This window comes from Cherax quadricarinatus, chromosome 54, assembly GCF_038502225.1.
Source record: "Cherax quadricarinatus isolate ZL_2023a chromosome 54, ASM3850222v1, whole genome shotgun sequence".
NCBI classification, from domain to species: Eukaryota; Metazoa; Arthropoda; class Malacostraca; order Decapoda; family Parastacidae; genus Cherax; species Cherax quadricarinatus.
Window position 1 is genome coordinate 28092985 of NC_091345.1, and position 25458 is coordinate 28118442.

General features: G+C 38.4%; 1 protein-coding gene across 1 annotated transcript in view; it reads right to left on the bottom strand.

Annotated features, from left to right (window-relative positions):
* Positions 1–25458, bottom strand: part of LOC128698416 (methyltransferase-like protein 27) — a 251857-nt gene that overhangs the window by 183563 nt on the left and 42836 nt on the right. The window contains exon 2 of the mRNA XM_070096760.1: positions 6872–6994. Coding sequence (XP_069952861.1) covers positions 6872–6994 — 123 coding nt within the window. The remainder of the gene's footprint in view (positions 1–6871; positions 6995–25458) is intronic.

The following is a 25458-nucleotide window of genomic DNA, read 5'->3' on the forward strand; positions in this document are numbered from 1 at the left end:
AGTGAAAGGAGACAAATGGTTTTTAATACTTGACGTGCTGTTGGAGTGTGAGCAAAGTAACATTTATGAAGGGATTCAGGGAAACCGGCAGGCCGGACTTGAGTCCTGGAGATGGGAAGTACAATGCCTGCACTCTGAAGGATCGGTATTAATGTTGCAGTTTAAAAACTATAGTGTAAAGCATCCTTCTGGCAAGACAGTGATGGAGTGAATGATGGTAAAAGTTTTTCTTTTTTGGGCCACCCTGCCTTGGTGGGAATTGGCCAGTGTGTTAATAAAAAAATAATAAAATATGATAGAGTGGCAGATGTTGCAAGTATATTGAATAGGTGGTAAGATACTAAATGCTGTAGAGTTTTTATGAGGATAGTGAGGCTCAGGTTAGGGTGTGTAGAAGAGAGGGAGAATACTTCCCGGTAAAAGTAGGTCTTAGACAGGGATGTGTAATGTCACCATGGTTGTTTAATATATTTATAGATGGGGTTGTAAAAGAAGTAAATGCTAGGGTGTTCGGGAGAGGGGTGGGATTAAATTATGGGGAATCAAATACAAAATGTGAATTGACACAGTTAGTTTTTGCTGATGATACTGTGCTTATGGGAGATTCTAAAGAAAAGTTGCAAAGGTTAGTGGATGAGTTTGGGAGAGTGTGTAAAGGTAGAAAGTTGAAATTGAACATTGAAAAGAGTAAGGTGATGAGGGTATCAAATGATTTAGATAAAGAAAAATTGGATATCATATTGGAGAGGAGGACTATGGAAGAAGTGAATGTTTTCAGATATTTGGGAGTTGACGTATATGGACGCAGATGGATTTATGAAGGATGAGGTTAATCATAGAATTGATGAAGGAAAAATGGTGAGCGGTGCATTGAGGTACATGTGGAGACAAAGAACGTTATCTATGTAGGCAAAGAAGTATGAAAGTATAGTAGTACCAACACTGTTATATGGGTGTGAAGCTTGGGTGGTAAATGCAGCAGCAAGGGGACGGTTGGAGGCAGTGGAGATGTCCTGTCTAAGGGCAATTTGTGGTGTAAATATTATGCAGAAATTTCGGAGTGTGGAAATTAGGAGAAGGTGTCAGAGGGCCGAAGAGGGGTTGTTGAGGTGGTTTGGTCATTTAGAGAGAATGGTTCAAAGTAGAATGACATTGAAAGCATATAAATCTATAGGGGAAGGAAGGAGGGGTAGGGGTCGTCCTCGAAAAGGTTGAAGAGAGGGGGTAAAGGAGGTTTTGTGGGCAAGGGGCTTGGACTTCCAGAAAGCATGCGTGAGCGTGTTAGATAGGAGTGAATGGAGACGAATGGTACTTGGGACCTGACGAGCTGTTAAAGTGTGAGCAGGGTAATGTTTAGTGAAGGGATTCAGGGAAACAGGTTATTTTCATATAGTCGGACATGAGTCCTGGAAATGGGAAGTACAATGCCTGCACTTTAAAAGAGGGGTTTGGGATATTGGCAGTTTGGAGGGATATGTTGTGAATCTTTATACATATATGCTTCTAAACTGTTATATTATGAGCACCTCTGCAAAAACAGTGATTATGTGTGTGGTGAAAGTGCTGAATGATGATGAAAGTATTTTCTCTTTGGGGATTTTCTTTCTTTTTGAGCCACCCTGCCTCGGTGGGAGACGGCCGACTTGTTTAATATATATATATATATATATATATATATATATATATATATATATATATATATATATATATATATATATATATATATATATATATATATATATATATATATATATATATACATATATATATATATATATATATATATATATATATATATATATATATATATATATATATATATATATATATATATATATATATATATATATATATATATATATATATATGCGACTAATCGTCATTCAGACTTGATCCCATTAATGGGAACACTCTGCTTTCTATTGGTAAGCCATGCCTCTATCCATGCTAGAAATTTACCTCATATACTATGCAAATAAAAGGTATAAAATACCATCACAATGGAAATATAAACACGTATACACTATAATTTGTTCATTTATTGACAACGTTTCGCCCACACAGTGGTTTTTTTCGAGTAACAAACAGATCTACCTGGGGTGGAAGGTACGCGAGTATTTATGATCACGTTCAAAATCTGGGTCAGGTGGAGAATGCTGCATCTGATGATCTACCAAGTGGGGTTATAGAATCTAAAATCTTGGGTAGCACGGTGTACATTATTAAGAAAAATTCATAAAAGCAGATTCCTTCGTAATCATGCGTATGATCATCGTCAATAATATCATTAGCTAGATAACCCCAATCGAGATTTGACAGGTGTTCCCTAAGTCCATTGTAATCGGCAGAACGAAAATCAGGGAATTTTACCATATTATCATTATTCCTGTATTCCCAGTTAATGCTGAAAGTGATGGATTTGTGATCACTTGCGCCAAGCTCTTCAGTGATCTCCAGATTATTTACGAGTGTTTCCTTGTTTGACAAGACTAGGTCTAGTAAATTATTACCCCTGGTAGGCTCTGTTACACACTGCTTCAGAAAACAGTCCTGAATGTTTCCATAAAGTCACTATACTCCAGATTGCCAGTAAAAGAATTCCAGTAAATTAGACTACAGTTAAAATCCCCTACTATTATTCGTTATTGTGTCCAGAAGCCCTAACAATTTCGTCCCAAAGAAGTCTCCCTCTATCGTGATCCAAGCCTGGAGGTCGGTATATTACACCTAGAATTAGTTTTTCTTGACCTTCTACAAACTCTACCCAAACAGATTCTGTTACTATTCCATCTATTTTTATACCTATTTTTATGCAACAATTAATATTTTCTCGAACATATAAAGCAACTCCTCCCCCCTTCCGATCACATCCATCCAAATGGAACAACTTAAACCCTTTAATATCACACTCAGCAATCGTATCCAAATTCTTTAAATCATACCACGTTTCAGTTAATGCAATGATATCAAAGTTCCCAGCACATGCTACCAAACATAATTCATTAATCTTATTTCTTGCACTTCGATTGATAGCATAAAAAACCATCATATGTTTTTTCTTCTGCACATTTTTCTTATTCACCTTTGCTTTTATATAATTTCTGAAATTATCATTACCCAGCGTTATTCCATGACTGTTATTATTAAGATTCGTAATATCAGAGCTTAAATCAATATATCAGTACTCATTATTTTTCATTTCTAAACCCATACCTCTAACTAATCTTAGTTTAAAGTCCTAACAACCCCCTCAACTGAGTTAGCAAGAAGACCCACACCTGCCCTGGATAAGTGAACCCCATCCCTGGCATACATGTCATTCCGGCCATAGAAGTGGTCGCAGTTGTCAATGAATGGTACTGCATTATCCTTACAGTGTTTGTCCAGCCAACAATTAATACCAATTGCTCTGGACAACCATTCATTTCCATCACCCCTTCTTTGCAAAATACCACATATAACAGGATGCCCCCTTCTTCCTAATTTTGTTTATTGCTGTCCTGAACTTTCTAACTAAATTCTCACTTCTACGCTTGCCTACATCATTGCCTCCAGCACTGAGGCAGATAATAGGATTGATCCCATTACCGTTCATGATGTTGTCAAGCCGGCTAACAATGTCCTCCATCCCAGCCCCAGGAAAGCATACCCTCTGTCTCCTACTCCTGTCCTTCAAACAGAACACCATATCCATGTACCTAACCTGGCTATCCCCAACAACAACAATATTCTTACCTTCCTTGGTGTCATTCGTCGTGACGTTCCCAGCAGTCAACTCACATTCGTCGGGTAGCATGGAGAATGCATTAGATGTTTCCACAACAGTTTCCACAGCAGTCTCTTTCTTCTTCATCGTTTCAACCTTTCCATTCGTCTTCGCGATCGTCAACTTCGTTCCATGTTGTCCAGCCACTGTCCAGGTTACCTTCTTGACCTGAGGACTCAAAACAGGAGGACTACTACGAATCCTCTTGTTTTCCTCAGTCAATTGCCGTATCTCCTTCTTCGCTACCCTCAATTCTTCCTTAAGCTTCTGGTAAAGTTGCTCGCTGGAGGGTATCTTGGTTCAGTCCAGGGAGAGTACACTAACGTCCTCACTGAGCTAAGTACACGTCAACTCTGAGCTAAGAACACGTCACCACTGAGCTAAGTACACATCACCACATCAGCCGTTTCCTACCAACGCAGGGTGTCCCGAAAAAGAAAAACTTTCATCATTCACTCCATCACTTTCTTGCCAGATACATGCTTACAATACAGTTACAAAATTGCCGGCACTCCTTCAGAGTGCCGGCACTGTACTTCCCATCTCCAGGAATCAAGTCCGGCCTGCTGGTTTCCCTGAATCCCTTCATAATTGTTATCATGCTTACACTCCAACAGAACGTTAAGTCCTAAAAACCATTTGTCTCCATTTGCTCCTATCTAACACACGCTTGCTGGAAGTCTCAGCACCTCGCACACAAAATCTTCTTTACCCTCCTCCCTCCAACGTTTCCTAGGCTGACCCCTACCCCACTATCCCTCCACTACAGATTTATGCACTCTCAAAATCATTCTACTTCGTTCCATCTTCTCTACATGTCCGAACCATCTCAATAACCTCTCCTCAGCCCTCTGGATAATAGTTTTGGCAATCCCACACCTCCTCCTAATCTCCAAACTACGGATTCTCTGCATTATATTCACACAACGCATTGCCCTCAGACATGACATCTCCACTGCCTCCAGCCTTCTCCTCGCTGCAACATTCAAAACCCATGCCTCACACTCATACAAAAGGATTGGAATAACTATGCTCTCATACATTCCCCTCTTTATTTCCTTGGATAAAGATCTTTGTCTCCACAAACTCCTCAGTGTATCACTCACCTTTTTCCTATCATCAGTTCTATGATTCACCTCATCCGTCATAGACCCATCTGCTGACACGTCCACTCCAAAATATTTGAACACATTCACCTCCTCCATTCTCTGTCCCTCTAGCCTGATATCCAATCTTCCATTACCTAATTTTTTTTCTTATCCTCATCACCTTATTCTTTCCTAAATTCTCTTTTAATTTCCTTCTCCTACATACCCTACCAAACTCATCAACCAACCTCTGCAACTTTCTTCCAAATCTCCAAAAGCACAGTGTCATCAGCAAAGAACTACTGTGACAACTGCCAGTTTGTGTTAGATTCTTTATCTTTTTACCTCACACCTCCTGCCAGCACCCGAGCATTCACTTCTCTTACAACCCCATCAATAAATATATTGACCAACCATGGTGACATCATGCATCCCTGTCTAAGGCCTGCTTTTACTGGGAAATAATCTCCCTCTCGCCTACATAATCTAACCTGAGCCTCACTATCCTTGTAAAAACTTTTCGCTTCCTATTCCATACATTTGCAACATGTGCCACATTTCTCCCCTATCTACCCTATCATACGCCTTTCCCAAATCTATAAATGCCACAAAAACCTCTTTACCTTCATCTAAATACTGTTCAGCTATATGTTTCTCTGTAAACATTTGGTCTCCACTCCCCCTACCTTTCTTAAAGCCTCCTTTCTCATCTGCTATCCTGCTCTCCGTCTTACTTTTATTTTTCTCAATAATAACTCTACCATACACTTTACCAGGTATACTGGTGAAGGTTTACTCAGTCCTATCAGACCGTAACTCAGCATTTGACAGGTCTGGATCCTCCTTATGCAAACAAAACTATTGGAAAAATAATAATAACCTAATAAGAAAAACAATTTTATTACAATAATTCAAGCAATAATATAAAATAATTAAACGTGAAATTAATCCTACTTTATGAAAAATTAAAAATTAAATATATTAATAATTCGTAATCCAAAGCTAATTTATACATAGATGCGGGGTATAGAATGATGTTGTGCCGATGTTAGGTAATGGAAGATTGGATATCAGACTGGAGAGAGAGGGTATGTAGGAGGTGAATGTATTCAGATATTTGGAAGTGGATGTGTCAGAAAATGGGTCTATGAAAGACGAGGGTGAATTATAAAATTGATGAGGGAAAAAAAGTGAGTGGTGCACTGAGGAGTTAATGGATACAAAGAGCTTTATCCATGAAAGCAAAGAGGGGAAGGTATGAGAGTATAGTTATACCAATGCTCTTGTATGGGTGTGAGGCATGGGTGGTGAATGTTGCAACAAGGAGAAGGCTGGAGGCAGTGGAGATGTTGTGCCTGAGGGCAATGTGTGGTGAGAATATAATACAGATAATCCGTAGTTTGGAGATTAGGAGGAGGTGTGGGATTACCAACACTATTATCCAGAGGGCTGAGGAGTGGTTATTGAGATGGTTTGGGCATGTGGAAAGGATGGAATTAAGAAAAATGACTTCGAGAGTCTATATATTTGTAGTGGAGGGAAAACAGGTTAGGTGTCGGCCTAGGAACGGTTGGAGGGAGGGAGGGAGTAAAGGAGACAAATGGCTTTTAGGACTTGATGCACTGTTGGAGTGTAAGCAAGACAACATTTATGAAGGGACTCAGGGAAACTGGCAGGCCAGACTTGATTCCTGGAGATGGGAAGTTCAGTGTCTACACTCTGAAGGAGGAGTGTTTATGTTGCAGTTTTATAACTGTAGTGTAAGTGCGCCTCTGGCAAGACAGTAATGGAGTGAATGATGACGAAAGGTTTTCTTTTTCGGGCCACCCTGCCTTGGTGGGAGATGGCCAATGTATTAATTAATTAAATATATATATATATATATATATATATATATATATATATATATATATATATATATATATATATATATATATATATATATTTATAATTAACACATCAACCATTAGCATTAACATGCTAATTCACATATAGTTATGCTTTTACAATGGTTTACCTTATCATAATCTGAGCAGATCTCGTCGTAGATGTCAGTGAGTTTGGTCGATCTTGTACCTGGGTTGAACCGATCTGTTAGCCAAGTAACAGAGACGTCATCTTTTTCGCTTCTTTTATCCATCTGTGTCAGAAAAGAAAATTCAATTGACAAGTACATTTTCTATGAGAAATGTTCATTTAAATATTTCTACTATAACAGTCACTAAATATAATAGTCTAAATAGTTTATTGATCTACAAAGGCTTCTACAATATCATTTTTTACCCTAGACTAAATATTTTATATAATAACCAATAAAGGTTTGTTAAGTTCATCTACCTTACCTATGGAACTCCTCTTACATTCGTCTGTAATATGAAACTTGTTTAAGAGTTATTTAATTGATAGACATAAATAGCCTATAAGTAACATTATAAATCTTTGATTTTCTGAGGTGAGGCGTGTACATGTACAAATATTTCTTTGTAATGAACCAAGTTGAAAGTCCACAAGCCCCTCAAATGTTCAGTGTTTGACTACCAGTTGTAACAGCAACCAGTCAGGTTGAGGGGTTCTCCCCCAGGTGACCTGACATTTTCACCTACCCTCTGGTCTGCAGAACAGTCTCTCACTGGCTCTTCAGTGAGCAAAGTCACTTTACTTTCTCACGTAGCAAGGGCTTTAAATTGGAAAAATTCAGATTCATGAAGGATACAGGAAAGCACTGGTTTGGTAATAAAGTTGTGGATGATTGTAACAAATTCCCGAGTACCGTCAAAGAAGCTAAGACGTTGTGTAGTTTAAAAATAGGTTGGATAAATATATGAGTGGGTGTGAGTTGGACCTGACTAGCTTGTGCTACTAGGTCGGATGTCATGCTACCCATGTAATAGCTTTTATAATCTTTATTACTACTATAAGTAATATTATTACTAGTACTACTAGTATTACACCTCACTCTAAGCCTATATATACTCTCATTTTTCATGCATTGTTTGTAACGGCTTTATAAAGCTCCTGGAGAGCGAAGCGTTGCCACAATAAAATGTCAAATTAGCTGCACTTGTGTCCTTATACTTTACAACGTTCTTTGTCTCCACATATACCTCAATGCATCACTCACCTTTTTTTTTTTATTCAATTCTATGGTTAACCTCATCCTTCATAAACCCATCTGCTGACAAGTCAACTACAAAATATGTGAAACCATTCACTTCTTTCATACTCCTTCTCTCCAATGTTATATCCATTTTCACTTTCAACTTTCTACCTTTACACACTCTCCCAAACTCATCCACTAACCTTTGCAATTTTTCTTTAGAATCTCCCATAAGCACAGTATCATCAGCAAAAATTAACTGTGTCAACTCACATTTTGTATTTGATTCCCCATAATTTAATCCCAACCCTCTCCCGAACACCCTAGCATTTACTTCTTTTACAACCCTATCTATAAATATATTAAACAACCATAGTGACATTACACATCCCTGTCTAAGACCTACTTTTACTGGAAAATAATCTTCCTCTCTTCTACACACCCTAACCTGAGCCTCACTATACTCACACACAAGCCTATCCAATGTTATACTGACGCCAAATGACTTCGAACAGGCGATAAATGACATGCCCATGCACTCTGCCCCAGGGCCAGACTCATGGAACTCCGTGTTCATCAAGAACTGCAAGAAGCCCCTATCACGAGCCTTTTCCATCCTATGGAGAGGGAGCATGGACACGGGGGTCGTCCCACAGTTACTAAAAACAACAGACATAGCCCCACTCCACAAAGGGGGCAGTAAAGCAACATCAAAGAACTACAGACCGATAGCACTAACATCCCATATCATAAAAATCTTTGAAAGGGTCCTAAGAAGCAAGATCACCACCCATCTAGAAACCCATCAGTTAAACAACCCAGGGCAACATGGGTTTAGAACAGGTCGTTCCTGTCTGTCTCAACTATTGGATCACTACGACAAGGTCCTAAATGCACTAGAAGACAAAAAGAATGCAGATGTAATATATACAGACTTTGCAAAAGCCTTCGACAAGTGTGACCATGGCGTAATAGCGCACAAAATGCGTGCTAAAGGAATAACAGGAAAAGTTGGTAGATGGATCTATAATTTCCTCACTAACAGAACACAGAGAGTAGTAGTCAACAGAGTAAAGTCCGAGGCAGCTACGGTGAAAAGCTCTGTTCCACAAGGCACAGAACTCGCTCCCATCTTGTTCCTCATCCTCATATCTGACATAGACAAGGATGTCAGCCACAGCACCGTGTTTTCCTTTGCAGATGACACCCGAATCTGCATGACAGTGTCTTCCATTGCAGACACTGCAAGGCTCCAGGCGGACATCAATCAAATCTTTCAGTGGGCTGCAGAAAACAATAAGAAGTTCAACAATGAGAAATTTCAGTTACTTAGATATGGTAAACACGAGGAAATTAATCTTCATCAGAGTACAAAACAAATTCTGGCCACAAAATAGAGCGAAACACCAAGGTCAAAGACCTGGGAGTGATCATGTCGGAGGATCTCACCTTCAAGGACCATAACATTGTATCAATCGCATCTGCTAGAAAAATGACATGATGGATAATGAGAACCTTCAAAACAAGGGAGGCCAGCCCATGATGACACTCTTCAGGTCACTTGTTCTATCTAGGCTGGAATATTGCTGCACACTAACAGCACCTTTCAAGGCAGGTGAAATTGCTGACCTAGAAAATGTACAGAGAACCTTCACGGTGCGCATAATGGAGATAAAACACCTCAATTACTGGGAGCGCTTGAGGTTCCTAAACCTGTATTCCCTGGAACGCAGGAGGGAGAGATACATGATTATATACACCTGGAAAATCCTAGAGGGACTAGTACCGAACTTGCACACGAAAATCACTCACTACGAAAGCAAAAGACTTGGCAGACGATGCAACATCCCCCCAATGAAAAGCAGGGGTGTCACTAGCACGTTAAGAGACCATACAATAAGTGTCAGGGGCCCGAGACTGTTCAACTGCCTCCCAGCACACATAAGGGGGATTACCAACAGACCCCTGGCAGTCTTCAAGCTGGCACTGGACAAGCACCTAAAGTCAGTTCCTGATCAGCCGGGCTGTGGCTCGTACGTTGGTTTGCGTGCAGCCAGCAGCAACAGCCTGGTTGATCAGGCTCTGATCCACCAGGAGGCCTGGTCACAGACCGGGCCGCGGGGGCGTTGACCCCCAGAACTCTCTCCAGGTAAACTCCAGGTACAATAAATACTATTCACCTCTCACCCTACGTAAACGGACTCATGAGCAGACTTGTTTCTTTATTTTTCGTCCGATTTCGGTTATATTTGGTATATTTTAAGAAGTTTATATGAATAATAATTTGACTAATTTTCAATAAAACGGCCCAAAAAATGAGAAAGAAATGTAAAAATGATGTTTGGCGTCAAAATGGCACTTACTGGCACAGCGAAAAGCGTTTTGGACTCACTACTGATAAGACAAAGTCAGTCCAATTTCTGGGTGAATTTAAATATTCCAGTATACATGTTCTTCATACCTACAAAACAAATTGGTAAGTTTTTGACATGTAGCAAAATATTTGTCCTTTACCACCACACAATTGAAAAATAATTGAGATATTTATCAAATTATTACACAAAATTTCGAGCATGCATTTGTTTATGTTTGGTGTGAAAACCACTTCAATCCGTCCATTATTAATGGAACAGATCAATATCTTACTTCTGAGATATCCAGATAATCGGGGTAAGTGTGCACATAGCATATAACTCGGAAATAAATCGCGATAAATCTCTCTATTTTTTACGTTTTTTCTTATAATAATGGAGATCTAGGAGTGTTTGTTCTGACGTTATTTAACAACGTTTCCTTTCGTTATAGACCAGAGGTACAAATAAGAGAACTTAATTATCTGATGATCTTATCCCAGAGCTACAACCTCCGCCGCCTACCCCACTAATATAATGTGGTAAATATTATTCATTTTGGAGTCTTTATTATAGTTCTGGGGTATTTATCGTGTGTCTGATATCAATTTTGAATAAATGTGATAGGTTGATAACCTTTATTACTAATGTTAGTGTTGAATTCATATTATTAAGTGAGCAAATCACATGCAGGAAGCTTACAGGGCATTATCTGAATTATTACCTGCAAGAAATTTGGGTGAGGTAAGTGGGACATAAGTCACCGCAGGTCAATGAACTGTTGCTCCTTCATTACCTACTACTTACCACTCTCACACAAAGCTAGATCTGACATTAAATTAATAATTACAAAAAATAAACATTAATACCAATAAGGTTAAATTATAAAATAATGTGGACTATACATGATTAGGCTTGCTGGGTACACAAAAGAAATTGGAATTAACACTTACCATTTAATTACTGGAAGACACTTAATGCTGATGGAACACACCCTAACATTACCCTAACAGCTAAAAACTCAAAAATTACTGAACATCGTGAGTAGTGTATTTTGGGGATCGGCGATGTATGCCTGAGTGACGCAAAATGGCGGCAGTCCCCATCCACTTCTGGTCCCCCTTCGCCCCAACTCTGGCCCCGCCCCAATCGCCAGTGTACCCACCCATGCACCCCACCTGTGCCCCCATGCCCCCTTGCTCCCAGAGCACCCATGCTCCTCGAAGTTTTCGAATTTTAGGAGATTTTGTAATTTTTTGAGTTTTACAAAGTTTTCGAGAATATTGTCTATTGTTCTAAAATTTTACCCTTTGTAGACAATGCTACCAATTTTTTTCGAATTTTGAGGGTTTCTGAATATTTTTGAGTCACCCTCCATCTCCTGGGATCAAGGTTTACCTCAATTATTTTTCAATGCTTCACTCCCTAGGATCAAGATATACTCCAAGGTAGACACATTCTGGGTTCCCCCTTATGAGAGTCAAGTATCCATTTTCACTTCTTCCTATGGGTGCCTTTTAAAAAATTCTCGATATCAGAAACCCCCTATGGGGTATGGTAAATGTTCCCCCTATAGGGGTAAGCATTCAAAAGATTTTGGGGGTAAGATCCCCTTATGGGGGTCCGAGGTATGGTAAAGATCCTCCCTATGGGTTATGGTAAGGTCTTCCCTATGGGGGTACGACAGGTTGAATCAAGCAAACACAGGTGGATAAACACTAACTTAACCAACAAGATAAAACAGGATAATACACTTTTTGTTATTTATTTTCCACTCTTTCATTATTAATAAATTTAATACAAGTTTCCTCTCTTTCCTTCACTCTCATCTCCCTCCATACACACCCAATCTCACCCTCACTCTATCCACAGCCCCTCAATTTTCACTAGTCTCATAAATCCACTTACATTTGTTTTCCACTCATAACCCCGCATCAACCCACAACTAACACTCCTCCAGGCACCATCTCCTTAAATCATGGTCACCACAATTTATCTATCTTACCTACTCCATATCCTCAAAAATCACATACCCCTCTCAATCTCATCCACAACTCAAAACATTTCACAACACCCAACATCTCACTACCCATCTATTGTGTCATGTTTGTAAAACAAGATACAAAATTTCACTCAACACACAACACCCCCACAATTTTCTCGTTTTCGTAATACAACAAAAGATATCACTTCACAAGTCACAAGACATTACATTCTTTCACTTACGACTTATAACCTCTTATTCACCCTCAATTTCACTTGTCACAATTTTTACATACCAGGATTTAAGATTTCAATTGTTATAATAACCACAACATTCTTAACTACCACTCTCGACTCCATCCCACACTCCTCAACTCTACGTGTCTTCTGTTCAAATGACCTTATTTAACCATTTGCATGCATGTCGAGGACTGTGGGTGATCTTATCTGAGTTACCTCAGATAAGATCACAGGTCACAGCAGGAACTGACCTGCCTTCTCTCTACCTCACTACCACACCACCACCACCACCACCACCACCACCACCACCACCACCACCACCACCACCACCACCACCACCACCACCACCACCACCACCACCACCACCACCACCACCACCTCCACCACCACCACCACCACCACCACCACCACCACCACTATTCAACCTATATAACTACCACCTATATATTTTCTTGAAAATATTCACACTCGATCTTTGTTTTCATTAAAATTTTCTCAAAATCCCCATTATTTCATTAAAATTTACACAAAATCCCACATTCTCTGGACTTAAAGAGCATAACTCATCCCAAGGCTCCCATACAACTCACAATTTTCACTCAGCTCAATAATATCCACATATCATAACATACACTATTGCAACACGCTGTGCAAGTCCTCCAACATTTCTCAACACCCAATTTTTTAATAATAAGCTTTCCACATCCCTTGTCACAACACCTAAAAGGCACTTGACACAATTTTTTCGCTAATACAAGAAAAGATACATGTCACGCACACACACACTCACACACACACACACACACACACACACACACTCACACACACACACACAGTACACTGCCAGGTCCCCAAACCTCACAGAACCCCCAAAACACAGTGTTGGAGAGGAAACTGAAGGTATGGTACACCCACGCTGATTGAATAACAAATGAGTGGGAGGAGTGGCACGAAAGAGTCAAACAGGCATCACTGGACATCATAGCTGTCACAGAAACCAAGCTCACAGGTATGATAACAGATGCCATCTTTTCAACAGTATATCAAATCCTGAGGAAAGACAGAGGGAACAGAGTGGGTGGATGAGTGGCACTGCTGGTCAAAAACCGATGGAAGTTTGATGTGCAGGAGAGAGGAGATAGTGCAGAAACAAGACATTACATAAGAGGAATGCTTCAATCTGGAGATCCCAAGGTGGTAATTGCAATCCACCACAGAACAACAGGAGGCCGAGGCAAAAATATGATTAGAGTAATAGAGCGAAGGTTGACACATTGGCTGAAGTGGCAAGAAGGGCTCACGTGAGCAGGGCAAAGCTACTGATCATGGGTGACTTCAACCACAAGGAAATCGGTTTGGAGAACTTGGAGCCACATGGGGGACAAGAAACGTGGAGGGCTAAGATGATGGAGGTAGAACTAGAAAACTTCATGCACCAACGCGTAAGGGACACTACCAGAGAAAGAGGAGGGGATGAACCAGCGAGACTGGACCTAGTTTTCACCCTGAGTAGTGCAGATATCGAGGACATCACATATGAAAGACCCCTTGGGGCCAGCAATCATGTGGTTTTAAGGTTCAAATACACAGTAGAGTTACAAGTGTAGGGGGGAACAAGAAGAGCCAGACAAACGAAGCCAAACTATAAGAAGCGTGACTATGCAGGAATGAAGAACTTCCTGAATGGGGTTTAGTGGGACAAAGAACTGGCAGGGAATTCAGGAAATGAGAAGATGGAATACGTGGCAACAATATGCAAGGATGCTGAGGAGAGGTTTGTACCCAATAGTAACAGGAATAATGATAAAGCTGGACGAGCTCGTGGTTCACCCAAAGGTGCAGGGAGGCCAAAACCAAGTGTGCTAGGGGAGGGAAGAAGTATAAAAGGCAAAGGACCCAGGAGAATTAGGAGATCAGTCATAGAGCCAGAAATGACTATGCACAAGAAAGAAGGGAGGCCCATGAAAATGACATAGCAGCGAAAGCCAAATCAGACCCAAAGCTGTTGCTCAGCCACATCAGGAGGAAAACAACAGTCAAGGACCGGGAAATCAGGCTAAGGAAGGAAGGAGGAAAGATCACAAGAAATGACCATGAAGTATGTGAGGAACTCAACATGAGATTCAAAGAAGTGCTCACAGAGGAGACAGAAGGGACTCCAGAAAGACAGAGAGGTGGGGTATGCAAAGTCATGGAGAAGATTATCAAGAGAATAGTGGTGGAACACCTATAAAGAAATGAGCTTATCAACAACAGCCAACATGGTTTCAGGTACGGGAAATCCTGTGTCACAAACCTACTGGAGTTCTATGACAGCGTGACAGCAGTAATACAAGAGAGAAAGGGGTGGGTAGATTGCATTTTCTTGAGCTGTGAGAAGGTGTTTTACACAGTGCCACATAAAAGATTAGTGCAAAAACTGGAAGACCAAGCAGGGATAACAGCAAAGGCACTACAATGGATCAGGGAATACTTGTCAGGAAGACAGCAGCGACTCATGGTACATGGCGAGGTGTCAGAGTGGGCACCTGTGACCAGCGGGGTCCTACAGGGGTCAGTCCTAGGACCAGTGCTGTTTCTGGTATTTGTGAACGACATGACAGAAGGAATAGAGTCCGAGGGGTCCCTGTTTGCAGATGACATGAAGTTGACGAGAAGAATTCAATCACATGAGGACCAGGCAGAACTACAAAGGGATCTGGACAGGCTGCAGACCTGGTCCAGCAATATGCTCCTGGAGTTCAACCCCACCAAATGTAAAGTCATGAAGGGCAGAGAAGACTGCAGATGGAGTAGAGTCTAGGGGGACAGAGGCTACAAACCTCACTCAAAGAAAAAGATCTTGGGGTGAGTCTAACACTAGGCACATCTGAGGCACAAATCAACCAAATAACTGCTGCAGCATATTGGCACCTAGCAAACCTAACAAAAGCATTCATCTATTTTAAAAAGGAATCGTTCAGGACCCTGTACACTGTGTACGTTAGGCCCATATTGGAGAATGCGGCACCAGTCTGGAACCCACATCTAGCAAAGCACATCAAGAAACTAGAAAAAGAGCAAAGGTTTGTAACAAGACTAGTCCCAGAGCTAAGAAGTATGTCCTACGAGGACATATGTGTTACCACTCAACGAGTGTGTTTAACTCCAAGCATCATATCTCCACGAACCCTCTCAACATTAACACTATAACATAACATGAGCACTATAACATGAGTGCTATAACATAACACGAGCACTATAACATAACATGAACACTATAACATAACACGAGCACTATAACATAACATGAGCACTATAACATAACACGAGCACTATAACATAACACGAGCACTGTAACACATAATGAATACTATAACATAACATGAGCACTATAACATAACATGAACACTATAACATAACATGAACACTATAACATAACATGAGCACTATAACATAACATGAACACTATAACATAACACGAGCACTATAACATAACATGAGCACTATAACATAACATGAACACTATAACATAACATGAGCACTATAACATAACATGAACACTATAACATAACATGAGCACTATAACATAACATGAACACTATAACAAAACATGAACACTATAACATAACATAAGAACATAAGAAAGAAGGAACACTAACATGAGCACTATAACATAACATGAACACTATAATAACATGAACACTATAACATAACATGAGGACTATAACATAACATGAACACTATAACATAACATGAGCACTATAACACAACATGGACACTATAACATAACATGAGCACTATAACATAACATGAACACTATAACATAACATGAGCACTATAACATAACATGAACACTATAACATAACATGAACACTATAACATAACATGAGCACTATAACATAACATGAGCACTATAACATAACATGAACACTATAACATAACATGAACACTATAACATAACATGAGCACTATAACATAACATGAGCACTGTAACATAACATGAGCACTATAACATAACATGTACACTATAACATAACATGACCACTATAACATAACATGAGCACTATAACATAACATGAACACTATGACATAACATGAGCACTGCAACATAACATGAGCACTATAACATAAAATGAGCACTATAACATAACATGAACACTATAACATATCATGAGCACTGTAACATAACATGAGCACTATAACATAACATGAGCACTATAACATAACATGAACACTATAACATAACATGAACACTATAACATAACATGAACACTATAACATAACATGAACACTATAACATAACATGAACACTATAACATAACTTGAACACTATAACATAACATGAGCACTATAACATAACATGAACACTATAACATAACTGGAACACTATAACAACATGAACACTATAACATAACATGAGCACTGTAACATAACATGAGCACTGTAGCATAACATGAACACTATAACATAACATGAACACTATAACATAACATGAGCACTGTAACATAACATGAACACTATAACATAACTTGAACACTATAACATAACATGAACACTATAACATAACATGAACACTATAACATAACTTGAACACTATAACATAACATGAACACTATAACATAACTTGAACACTATAACATAACATGAACACTATAACATAACTTGAACACTATAACATAACATGAACACTATAACATAACTTGAACACTATAACATAACATGAGCACTATAACATAACATGAACACTATAACATAACATGAACACTATAACATAACTGGAACACTATAACAACATGAACACTATAACATAACATGAGCACTGTAACATAACATGAGCACTATAACATAACATGAACACTATAACATAACATGAGCACTGTAACATAACATGAGCACTGTAACATAACATGAGCACTATAACATAATATGGGCACTGTAACATAACATGAGCACTGTAACATAACATGAACACTATAACATAACATGAACACTATAACATAACACGAGCACTGTAACACATAATGAATACTATAACATAACATGAGCACTATAACATAACATGAACACTATAACATAGCATGAACACTATAACATAGCATGAGCACTATAACATAACATGAACACTATAACATAACATGAGCACTGTAACATAACATGAACACTATAGCATAATATGGGCACTGTAACATAACATGAGCACTATAACATAACATAACATAACATAACATGAGCACTATAACATAACATAACATGAGCACTATAACATAACATGAACACTATAACATAACATGAACACTATAACATAACATGAACACTATAACACAACATGCGCACTATAACAAAACATGAACACTATAACATAACATTAACACTATAACATAACATGAGCACTATAACATAACATGAACACTATAACATAACATGAACACTATAACACAACATGCGCACTATAACAAAACAGGAACACTATAACATAACATTAACACTATAACATAACATGAGCACTACAACATAACATGAGCACTATAACATAACATGAGCACTGTAACATAACATGAACACTATAACATAACTTGAACACTATAACATAATATGAGCACTGTAACATAACATGAACAATGTAACATAACATGAGCACTATAACATAACATGAGCACTATAACATAATATGAGCACTGTAACATAAAGTGAACACTATAACATAACATGAGCACTGTAACTTAACATGAGCACTGTAACATAACATGAGCAATATAATATAACTTGAGCACTGTAACTTAATATGAGCACTATAACATAACATGAGAACTATAACATAACATGAGCACTGTAACATAACATGAGCACTATAACATAACATGAGCACTGTAACTTAATATGAGCACTATAACATAACATGAGAACTATAACATAACATGAGCACTGTAACGTAACATGAGCACTGTAACATAACATGAACACAATAACATAACATGAGCGCTGTAACATAAGATGAACACTATAACATAACATGAGCACTGTAACGTAACATGAACACTATAACATAACATGAACACTACAATAACATGAACACTATAACATAACATGAACACTATAACATAACATGAGCACTGTAACATAACATGAGCACTATAACATAACATGAGCACTATAACATAACATGAGCACTATAACATAACATGAACACTATAACATAACATGAGCACTATAATAACATGAGCACTATAACATAACATGAGCACTATAACATAACATGAGCACTATAACATAACATGAGCACTATAACATAACATGATCACTCTAACATAACATGAGCACTGTAACATAGCATGAACACTATAACATAACATGAGCACTATAACATAACATGAACACTATAACATAACATGAGCACTGTAACATAACATGAACACTATAACATAACATGAACACTATAACATAACATGAACACTATAACATAACATGAGCACTATAACATAACATGAGCACTGTAACATAACATGAACACTATAACATAACATGAACACTATAACATAACATGAACACTATAACATAACATGAACACTATAACATAACATGAGCACTGTACCATTACATGAACACTATAACATAACATGAAGACTATAATAACATGAACACTATAACATAACATGAACACTATAACATAACATGATTACTATAACATAACTTGATCACTATAACATAACATGAGCACTGTAACATAACATGAACACTATAACATAACATGAGCACTATAACATAACATGAGCACTATAACATAACATGAACACTCTAACATAACATGAGCACTCTAACATAACATGAGCACTGTAACATAACATGAGCACTATAACATAACATGAGCACTATAACATAACATGATCACTCTAACATAACATGAGCACTGTAACATAACATGAACACTATAACATAACATGAGCACTATAACATAACATGAGCACTATAACATATCATGAACACTATAACATAACATGATCACTATAACATAACATGAGCACTATAACATAATATGAGCACTATAACATAACATGAGCACTATAACATATCATGAACACTATAACATAACATGAGCACTATAACATAACATGAGCACTATAACATAACATGAGCACTATAACATAATATGAGCACTATAACATAACATGAACACTATAACATAACATGAACACTATAATATAACATGAGCACTGTAACATAACATGAACACTATAACATAACATGAGCACTATAACATAACATGAGCACTATAACATAACATGATCACTCTAACATAACATGAGTACTGTAACATAGCATGAACACTATAACATAACATGAGCACTATAACATAACATGAACACTATAATATAACATGAGCACTGTAACATAACATGAGCACTATAACATAATATGAGCACTGTAACATAAAGTGAACACTATAACATAACATGAACACTATAACATAACATGAGCACTATAATATAACATGAACACTATAACATAACATGAGCACTATGACATAACATGAGCACTATAATATAACATGAACACTATAACATAACATGAGCACTATAATATAACATGAACACTATAACATAACATGAGCACTATAACATAACATGAGCACTATAACATAACATGAGCACTATAATATAACATGAGCACTATAATATAACATGAACACTATAACATAACATGAGCACTATAATATAACATGAACTCTATAACATAAGATGAGCACTATAACATAACATGAGCACTATAACATAACATGAGCACTATAATATAACATGAGCACTATAATATAACATGAACACTATAACATAACATGAGCACTATAACAAACATATCATGGACACCAAAATTAAGACACATACCTATAACTTATACATGACATAATCATAACAAATTTATAATATGAATAACTAAAAAAGGCACAATATCGTGACTGGAACGATACACAAATAACCTGCACATAGAAGAGAGGAGCTTACCACGACGTTTCGGCCCGACTTGGACCATTTACAAAGTCACACTAACCAGAAGTGGAGCACGACGGCTATGTATATGCGATTGAAGATGACAAAGTTGTCTCATGTATCAGAAATCTTCCCTATGAGGATAGACTGAGGCCCTGAATCTGCACTCTCTAGAAAGGCGTAGAATTAGGGGGGATATGATTGAGGTGTATAAATGAAAGCAGAAATTAATATAGGGGATGTAAATAGCGTGCTAAAAATATCTAACATAGGCAGGACTCGCAGCGATGGCTTTAAATTGGAAAAATTCAGATTCAGGAGGGATATAGGAAAGCACTGGTTTGGTAATAGAGTTGTGGATGAGTGGAACAAACTCCCGAGTACCGTTATAGAGGCCAGAACGTTGTGTAGCTTTAAAAATAGGTTGGATAAATACATGAGTGGGTGTGGGTGGGTGTGAGTTGGACCTGACTAGATTGTGCTACTAGGTGGGATGCACTGCTCCTCCCTAAAGTGACGTGTCTGACCTCAGTAGGTCAAGGCACTGGCTTAAGCCGGTACGAGAATAGGATCTGCCTCGCATATGCCAGTAGGTCTGTTGTAGTGTTCATTCTTTCTTATGTTCTTATGTTCTTATAAACGAAAACTAAGACATACACCTCCAAGTAAGACATAACTGTAAGACAAAAAAACAAACACAAAAAATTAAGATATTCGACATGCACACCAAATACTATGACATGAGACATTTTTTTTTTCAACAAGTCGGCCGTCTCCCACCGAGGCAGGGTGACCCCAAAAAAGAAAGAAAATCCCCAAAAAGAAAATACTTTCATCATCATTCAACACTTTCACCACACTCGCACATTATCACTGTTTTTGCAGAGGTGCTCAGAATACAACAGCTTAGAAGCATATACGTATAAAGATACACAACATATCCCTCCAAACTGCCAATATCCCAAACCACTCCTTTAAAGTGCAGGCATTGTACTTCCCATATCCAGGACTCAAGTCCGACTATATGAAAATAACCGGTTTCCCTGAAGCTCTTCACTAAATATTACCCTGCTCACACTCCAACAGATCGTCAGGTCCCAAGTACCATTCGTCTCCATTCACTCCTATCTAACACGCTCACGCACGCTTGCTGGAAGTCCAAGCCCCTTGCCCACAAAACCTCCTTTACCCCCTGTCTCCAACCCTTTCGAGGACGACCCCTACCCCGCCTTCCTTCCCCTATAGATTTATATGCTTTCTATGTCATTCTACTTTGATCAATTCTCTCTAAATGACCAAACCACCTCAACAACCCCTCTTCTGCCCTCTGACTAATACTTTTATTAACTCCACACCTTCTCCTAATTTCCACACTCCGAATTTTCTGCATAATATTTACACCACACATTGCCCTTAAACAGGACATCTCCACTGCCTCCAACCGTCTCCTCGCTGCTGCATTTACCACCCAAGCTTCACACCCATATAAGAGTGTTGGTACTACTATACTTTCATACATTCCCTTCTTTGCCTCCATAGATAACGTTTTTTGACTCCACATATACCTCAACGCACCACTCACCTTTTTTCCCTCATCAGTTCTATGATTAACCTCATCCTTCATAAATCCATCCGCCGACATGTCAACTCCCAAGTATCTGAAAACATTCACTTCTTCCATACTCCTCCTCCCCAATTTGATATCCAATTTTTCTTTATCTAAATCATTTGACACCCTCATCACCTTACTCTTTTCTATGTTCACTTTCAACTTTCTACCTTTACACACATTCCCAAACTCATCCACTAACCTTTGCAATTTTTCTTTAGAATCTCCCATAAGCACAGTATCATCAGCAAAAAGTAACTGTGTCAATTCCCATTTTGAATTTGATTCCCCATAATTTAATCCCACCCCTCTCCCAAACACCCTAGCATTTACTTCCTTTACAACCCCATCTATAAATATATTAAACAACCATGGTGACATTACACATCCTTGTCTAAGACCTACTTTTACCGGGAAGTATTCTCCCTCTCTTCTACACACCCTAACCTGAGCCTCACTATCCTCATAAAAACTCTTTACAGAATTTAATAACTTACCACCTATTCCATATACTTGCAACATCTGCCACATTGCTCCTCTATCCACTCTATCATATGCCTTTTCTTAATCCATAAATGCAATAAAAACTTCCCTATCTTTATCTAAATACTGTTCACATATATGCTTCAATGTAAACACCTGATCTACACATCCCCTACCCACTCTGAAACCTCCTTGCTCATCCGCAATCCTACATTCTGTCTTACCTCTAATTCTTTCAATTATAACCCTACCGTACACTTTTCCTGGTATACTCAGTAAGCTTATTCCTCTATAATTTTTACAGTCTCTTTTGTCCCATTTCCCTTTATATAAAGGGACTATACATGCTCTCCACCAATCCCTAGGTACCTTCCCCTCTTTCATACATTTATTAAACAAAAGTACCAACCACTCCACCACTATATCCCCCCCTGCTTTTAACATTTCTGTCATGATCCCATCAGTTCCAGCTGCTTTACCCCCTTTCATTTTACGTAATGCCTCACGTACCTCCACCACACTTACATTTTGCTCTTCTTCACTCCTAAAAGATGGTATACCTCCCTGGCCAGTGCATGAAATTACTGCCTCTGTTTCTTCCTTAACATTTAAAAGTTCCTCAAAATATTCTCGCCATCTACCCAATACCTCCATCTCCCCATCTACTAACTCCCCTACTCTGTTTTTAACTGACAAATCCATATTTTCCCTAGGCTTTCTTAACTTGTTTAACTCACTCCAAAATTTTTTCTTATTTTCATTAAAATTTCTTGACAGTGCCTCTCCCACTCTATCATCTGCTCTCCTTTTGCACTCTCTCACCACTCTCTTTACCTTTCTTTTACTCTCCATGTACTCTGCTCTTCTTATAACACTTCTGCTTTGTAAAAACCTCTCATAAGCTACATGATAACCATACAATCTAAGACAAAATAAAAATCTAAGAGATGATCACAAAAATAAGACTCGGACACCACCAACTAATACACGACATGATCACAACAAATTTAAGTCATAGGACATATACACCCAAACTAAGACATACAACTCCAAGACATGACATGAACATTATAACATATCATGAACTCCAAAAATAAGACACACACCCACAAACATATACATGACATAATCACAACAAATTTAAGATATGAGACATATACACCAAGCTAAGACATACACCTCCAAGTAAGACATGACTGTAAGGCTAAAAAAAAATTAAGATCTGAGACATACACACGAAATTCTATGACATGATACATGATAATCATAAAATCTAAGATGCAATCAAAAAAGCTTAGAGATGAACACAAAAACAAGACATATGCACAAAATTTACCATGAGACGTTCACAACAAATTTAACTCATTAGACATGATCACAATCAATTCAAGTCATTAGACATGATCATCGAAAATCTAAGTCACGTAGGGCAAAAACTAAAACAATCACCTGGACATGAACACTATACTAAGATCATGTAAACTAATCACCATATCACACAAAAATAGGCATGTACACTTAACACATATGAAACAATAATTTTTACACACACAGAAAAAATATATATTCTCCAATTCACAAAACTAACAATTAATCACAAAAGAAACTAGAATTACAAACATTCAAGTCATATATACCCTAAAACATGAACACAAAACTGCTAGTCACAATCACATAAGACATATGAACACACACAAAAAATCACATACACCTCTTCACCTCTCCTTCCGACAATATTTAAGTCTCAACACTGTCGCTTGATGAAGAATTGAGACACTTATGCAACACATGGGAATCTTTATTGAAGAAACGTTTCGCCACACAGTGGCTTCATCAGTCCAATACAAAGTAGAAATGGGTAAGGAGAGGAGAAGTTTGAGGTAATCAGTCCCTCAACCTGGAATCCATGTGTTCAGTCCATCACTCTTGTAGGAAATGCAGCATTGAACGAACGAACGAACGAACGAAAGTTCAGGTAAGATCCCAAATGGGATGAGTGGGGAAGACGGGACAGACGAAGAATAGTGCTGGAGAGGAGTGTTCTTAAGAAGAACATAAGAACATAAGAACGAAGGAACACTGCAGCAGGCCTACTGGCCCATGCAAGGCAGGTCCAAGTCTCCTACCGGCTTAAACCAATGCACCCAACCTAGTCAGGTCAGGTCACATTGACTTAAGGGAGGAACACGGCAATCGACCTGGTAGCACAAGCTATCAGGTCCAACTCACACCCACCCACATCCACTCATGTATTTATCCGACCTATTTTTAAAGCTACACAACGTTCTGGCCTCTATAACTGTACGTACTTGGGAGTTTGTTCCACTCATCCACAACTCTATTACCAAACCAGAACTTTCCTATATCCTTCCTGAATCAGAATTTTTTCTACTTAAAACCATTGCTGCGAGTCCTGTCTAGGCTAGATATTTTCAGCACACTGTTTACATCCCCTTTATTTATTCCTGTCTTCCATTTATGCACCTTAATCATATCCCCCCTAATTCTACGTCTTTCTAGAGAGTGCAGATTCAGGGCCCTTAGTCTATCCTCATAGAGAAGGTTTCTGATACATGGGATCAACTTTGTCATCCTCCTTTGTACATTTTCCAGAGCATTTATATCCATACTGTAATACGGTGAAAAAACTGTGCAGCATAAATGAGGCCTAACCAAGGATGTATAGAGTTGAAGAACAACCTGAGGACTCCTATTATTTATGCTTCTTGATATGAAGCCAAGGATTCTATTAGCTTTATTGCGAACACTAATGAACTGTTGTCTTGGTTTCAGATTACTGCTAACCAGAACTCCTAAATCTTTTTCGCAATCCGTAATATTAAGATCTACATTATTTAGTTTATATGTGGCATGGTTATT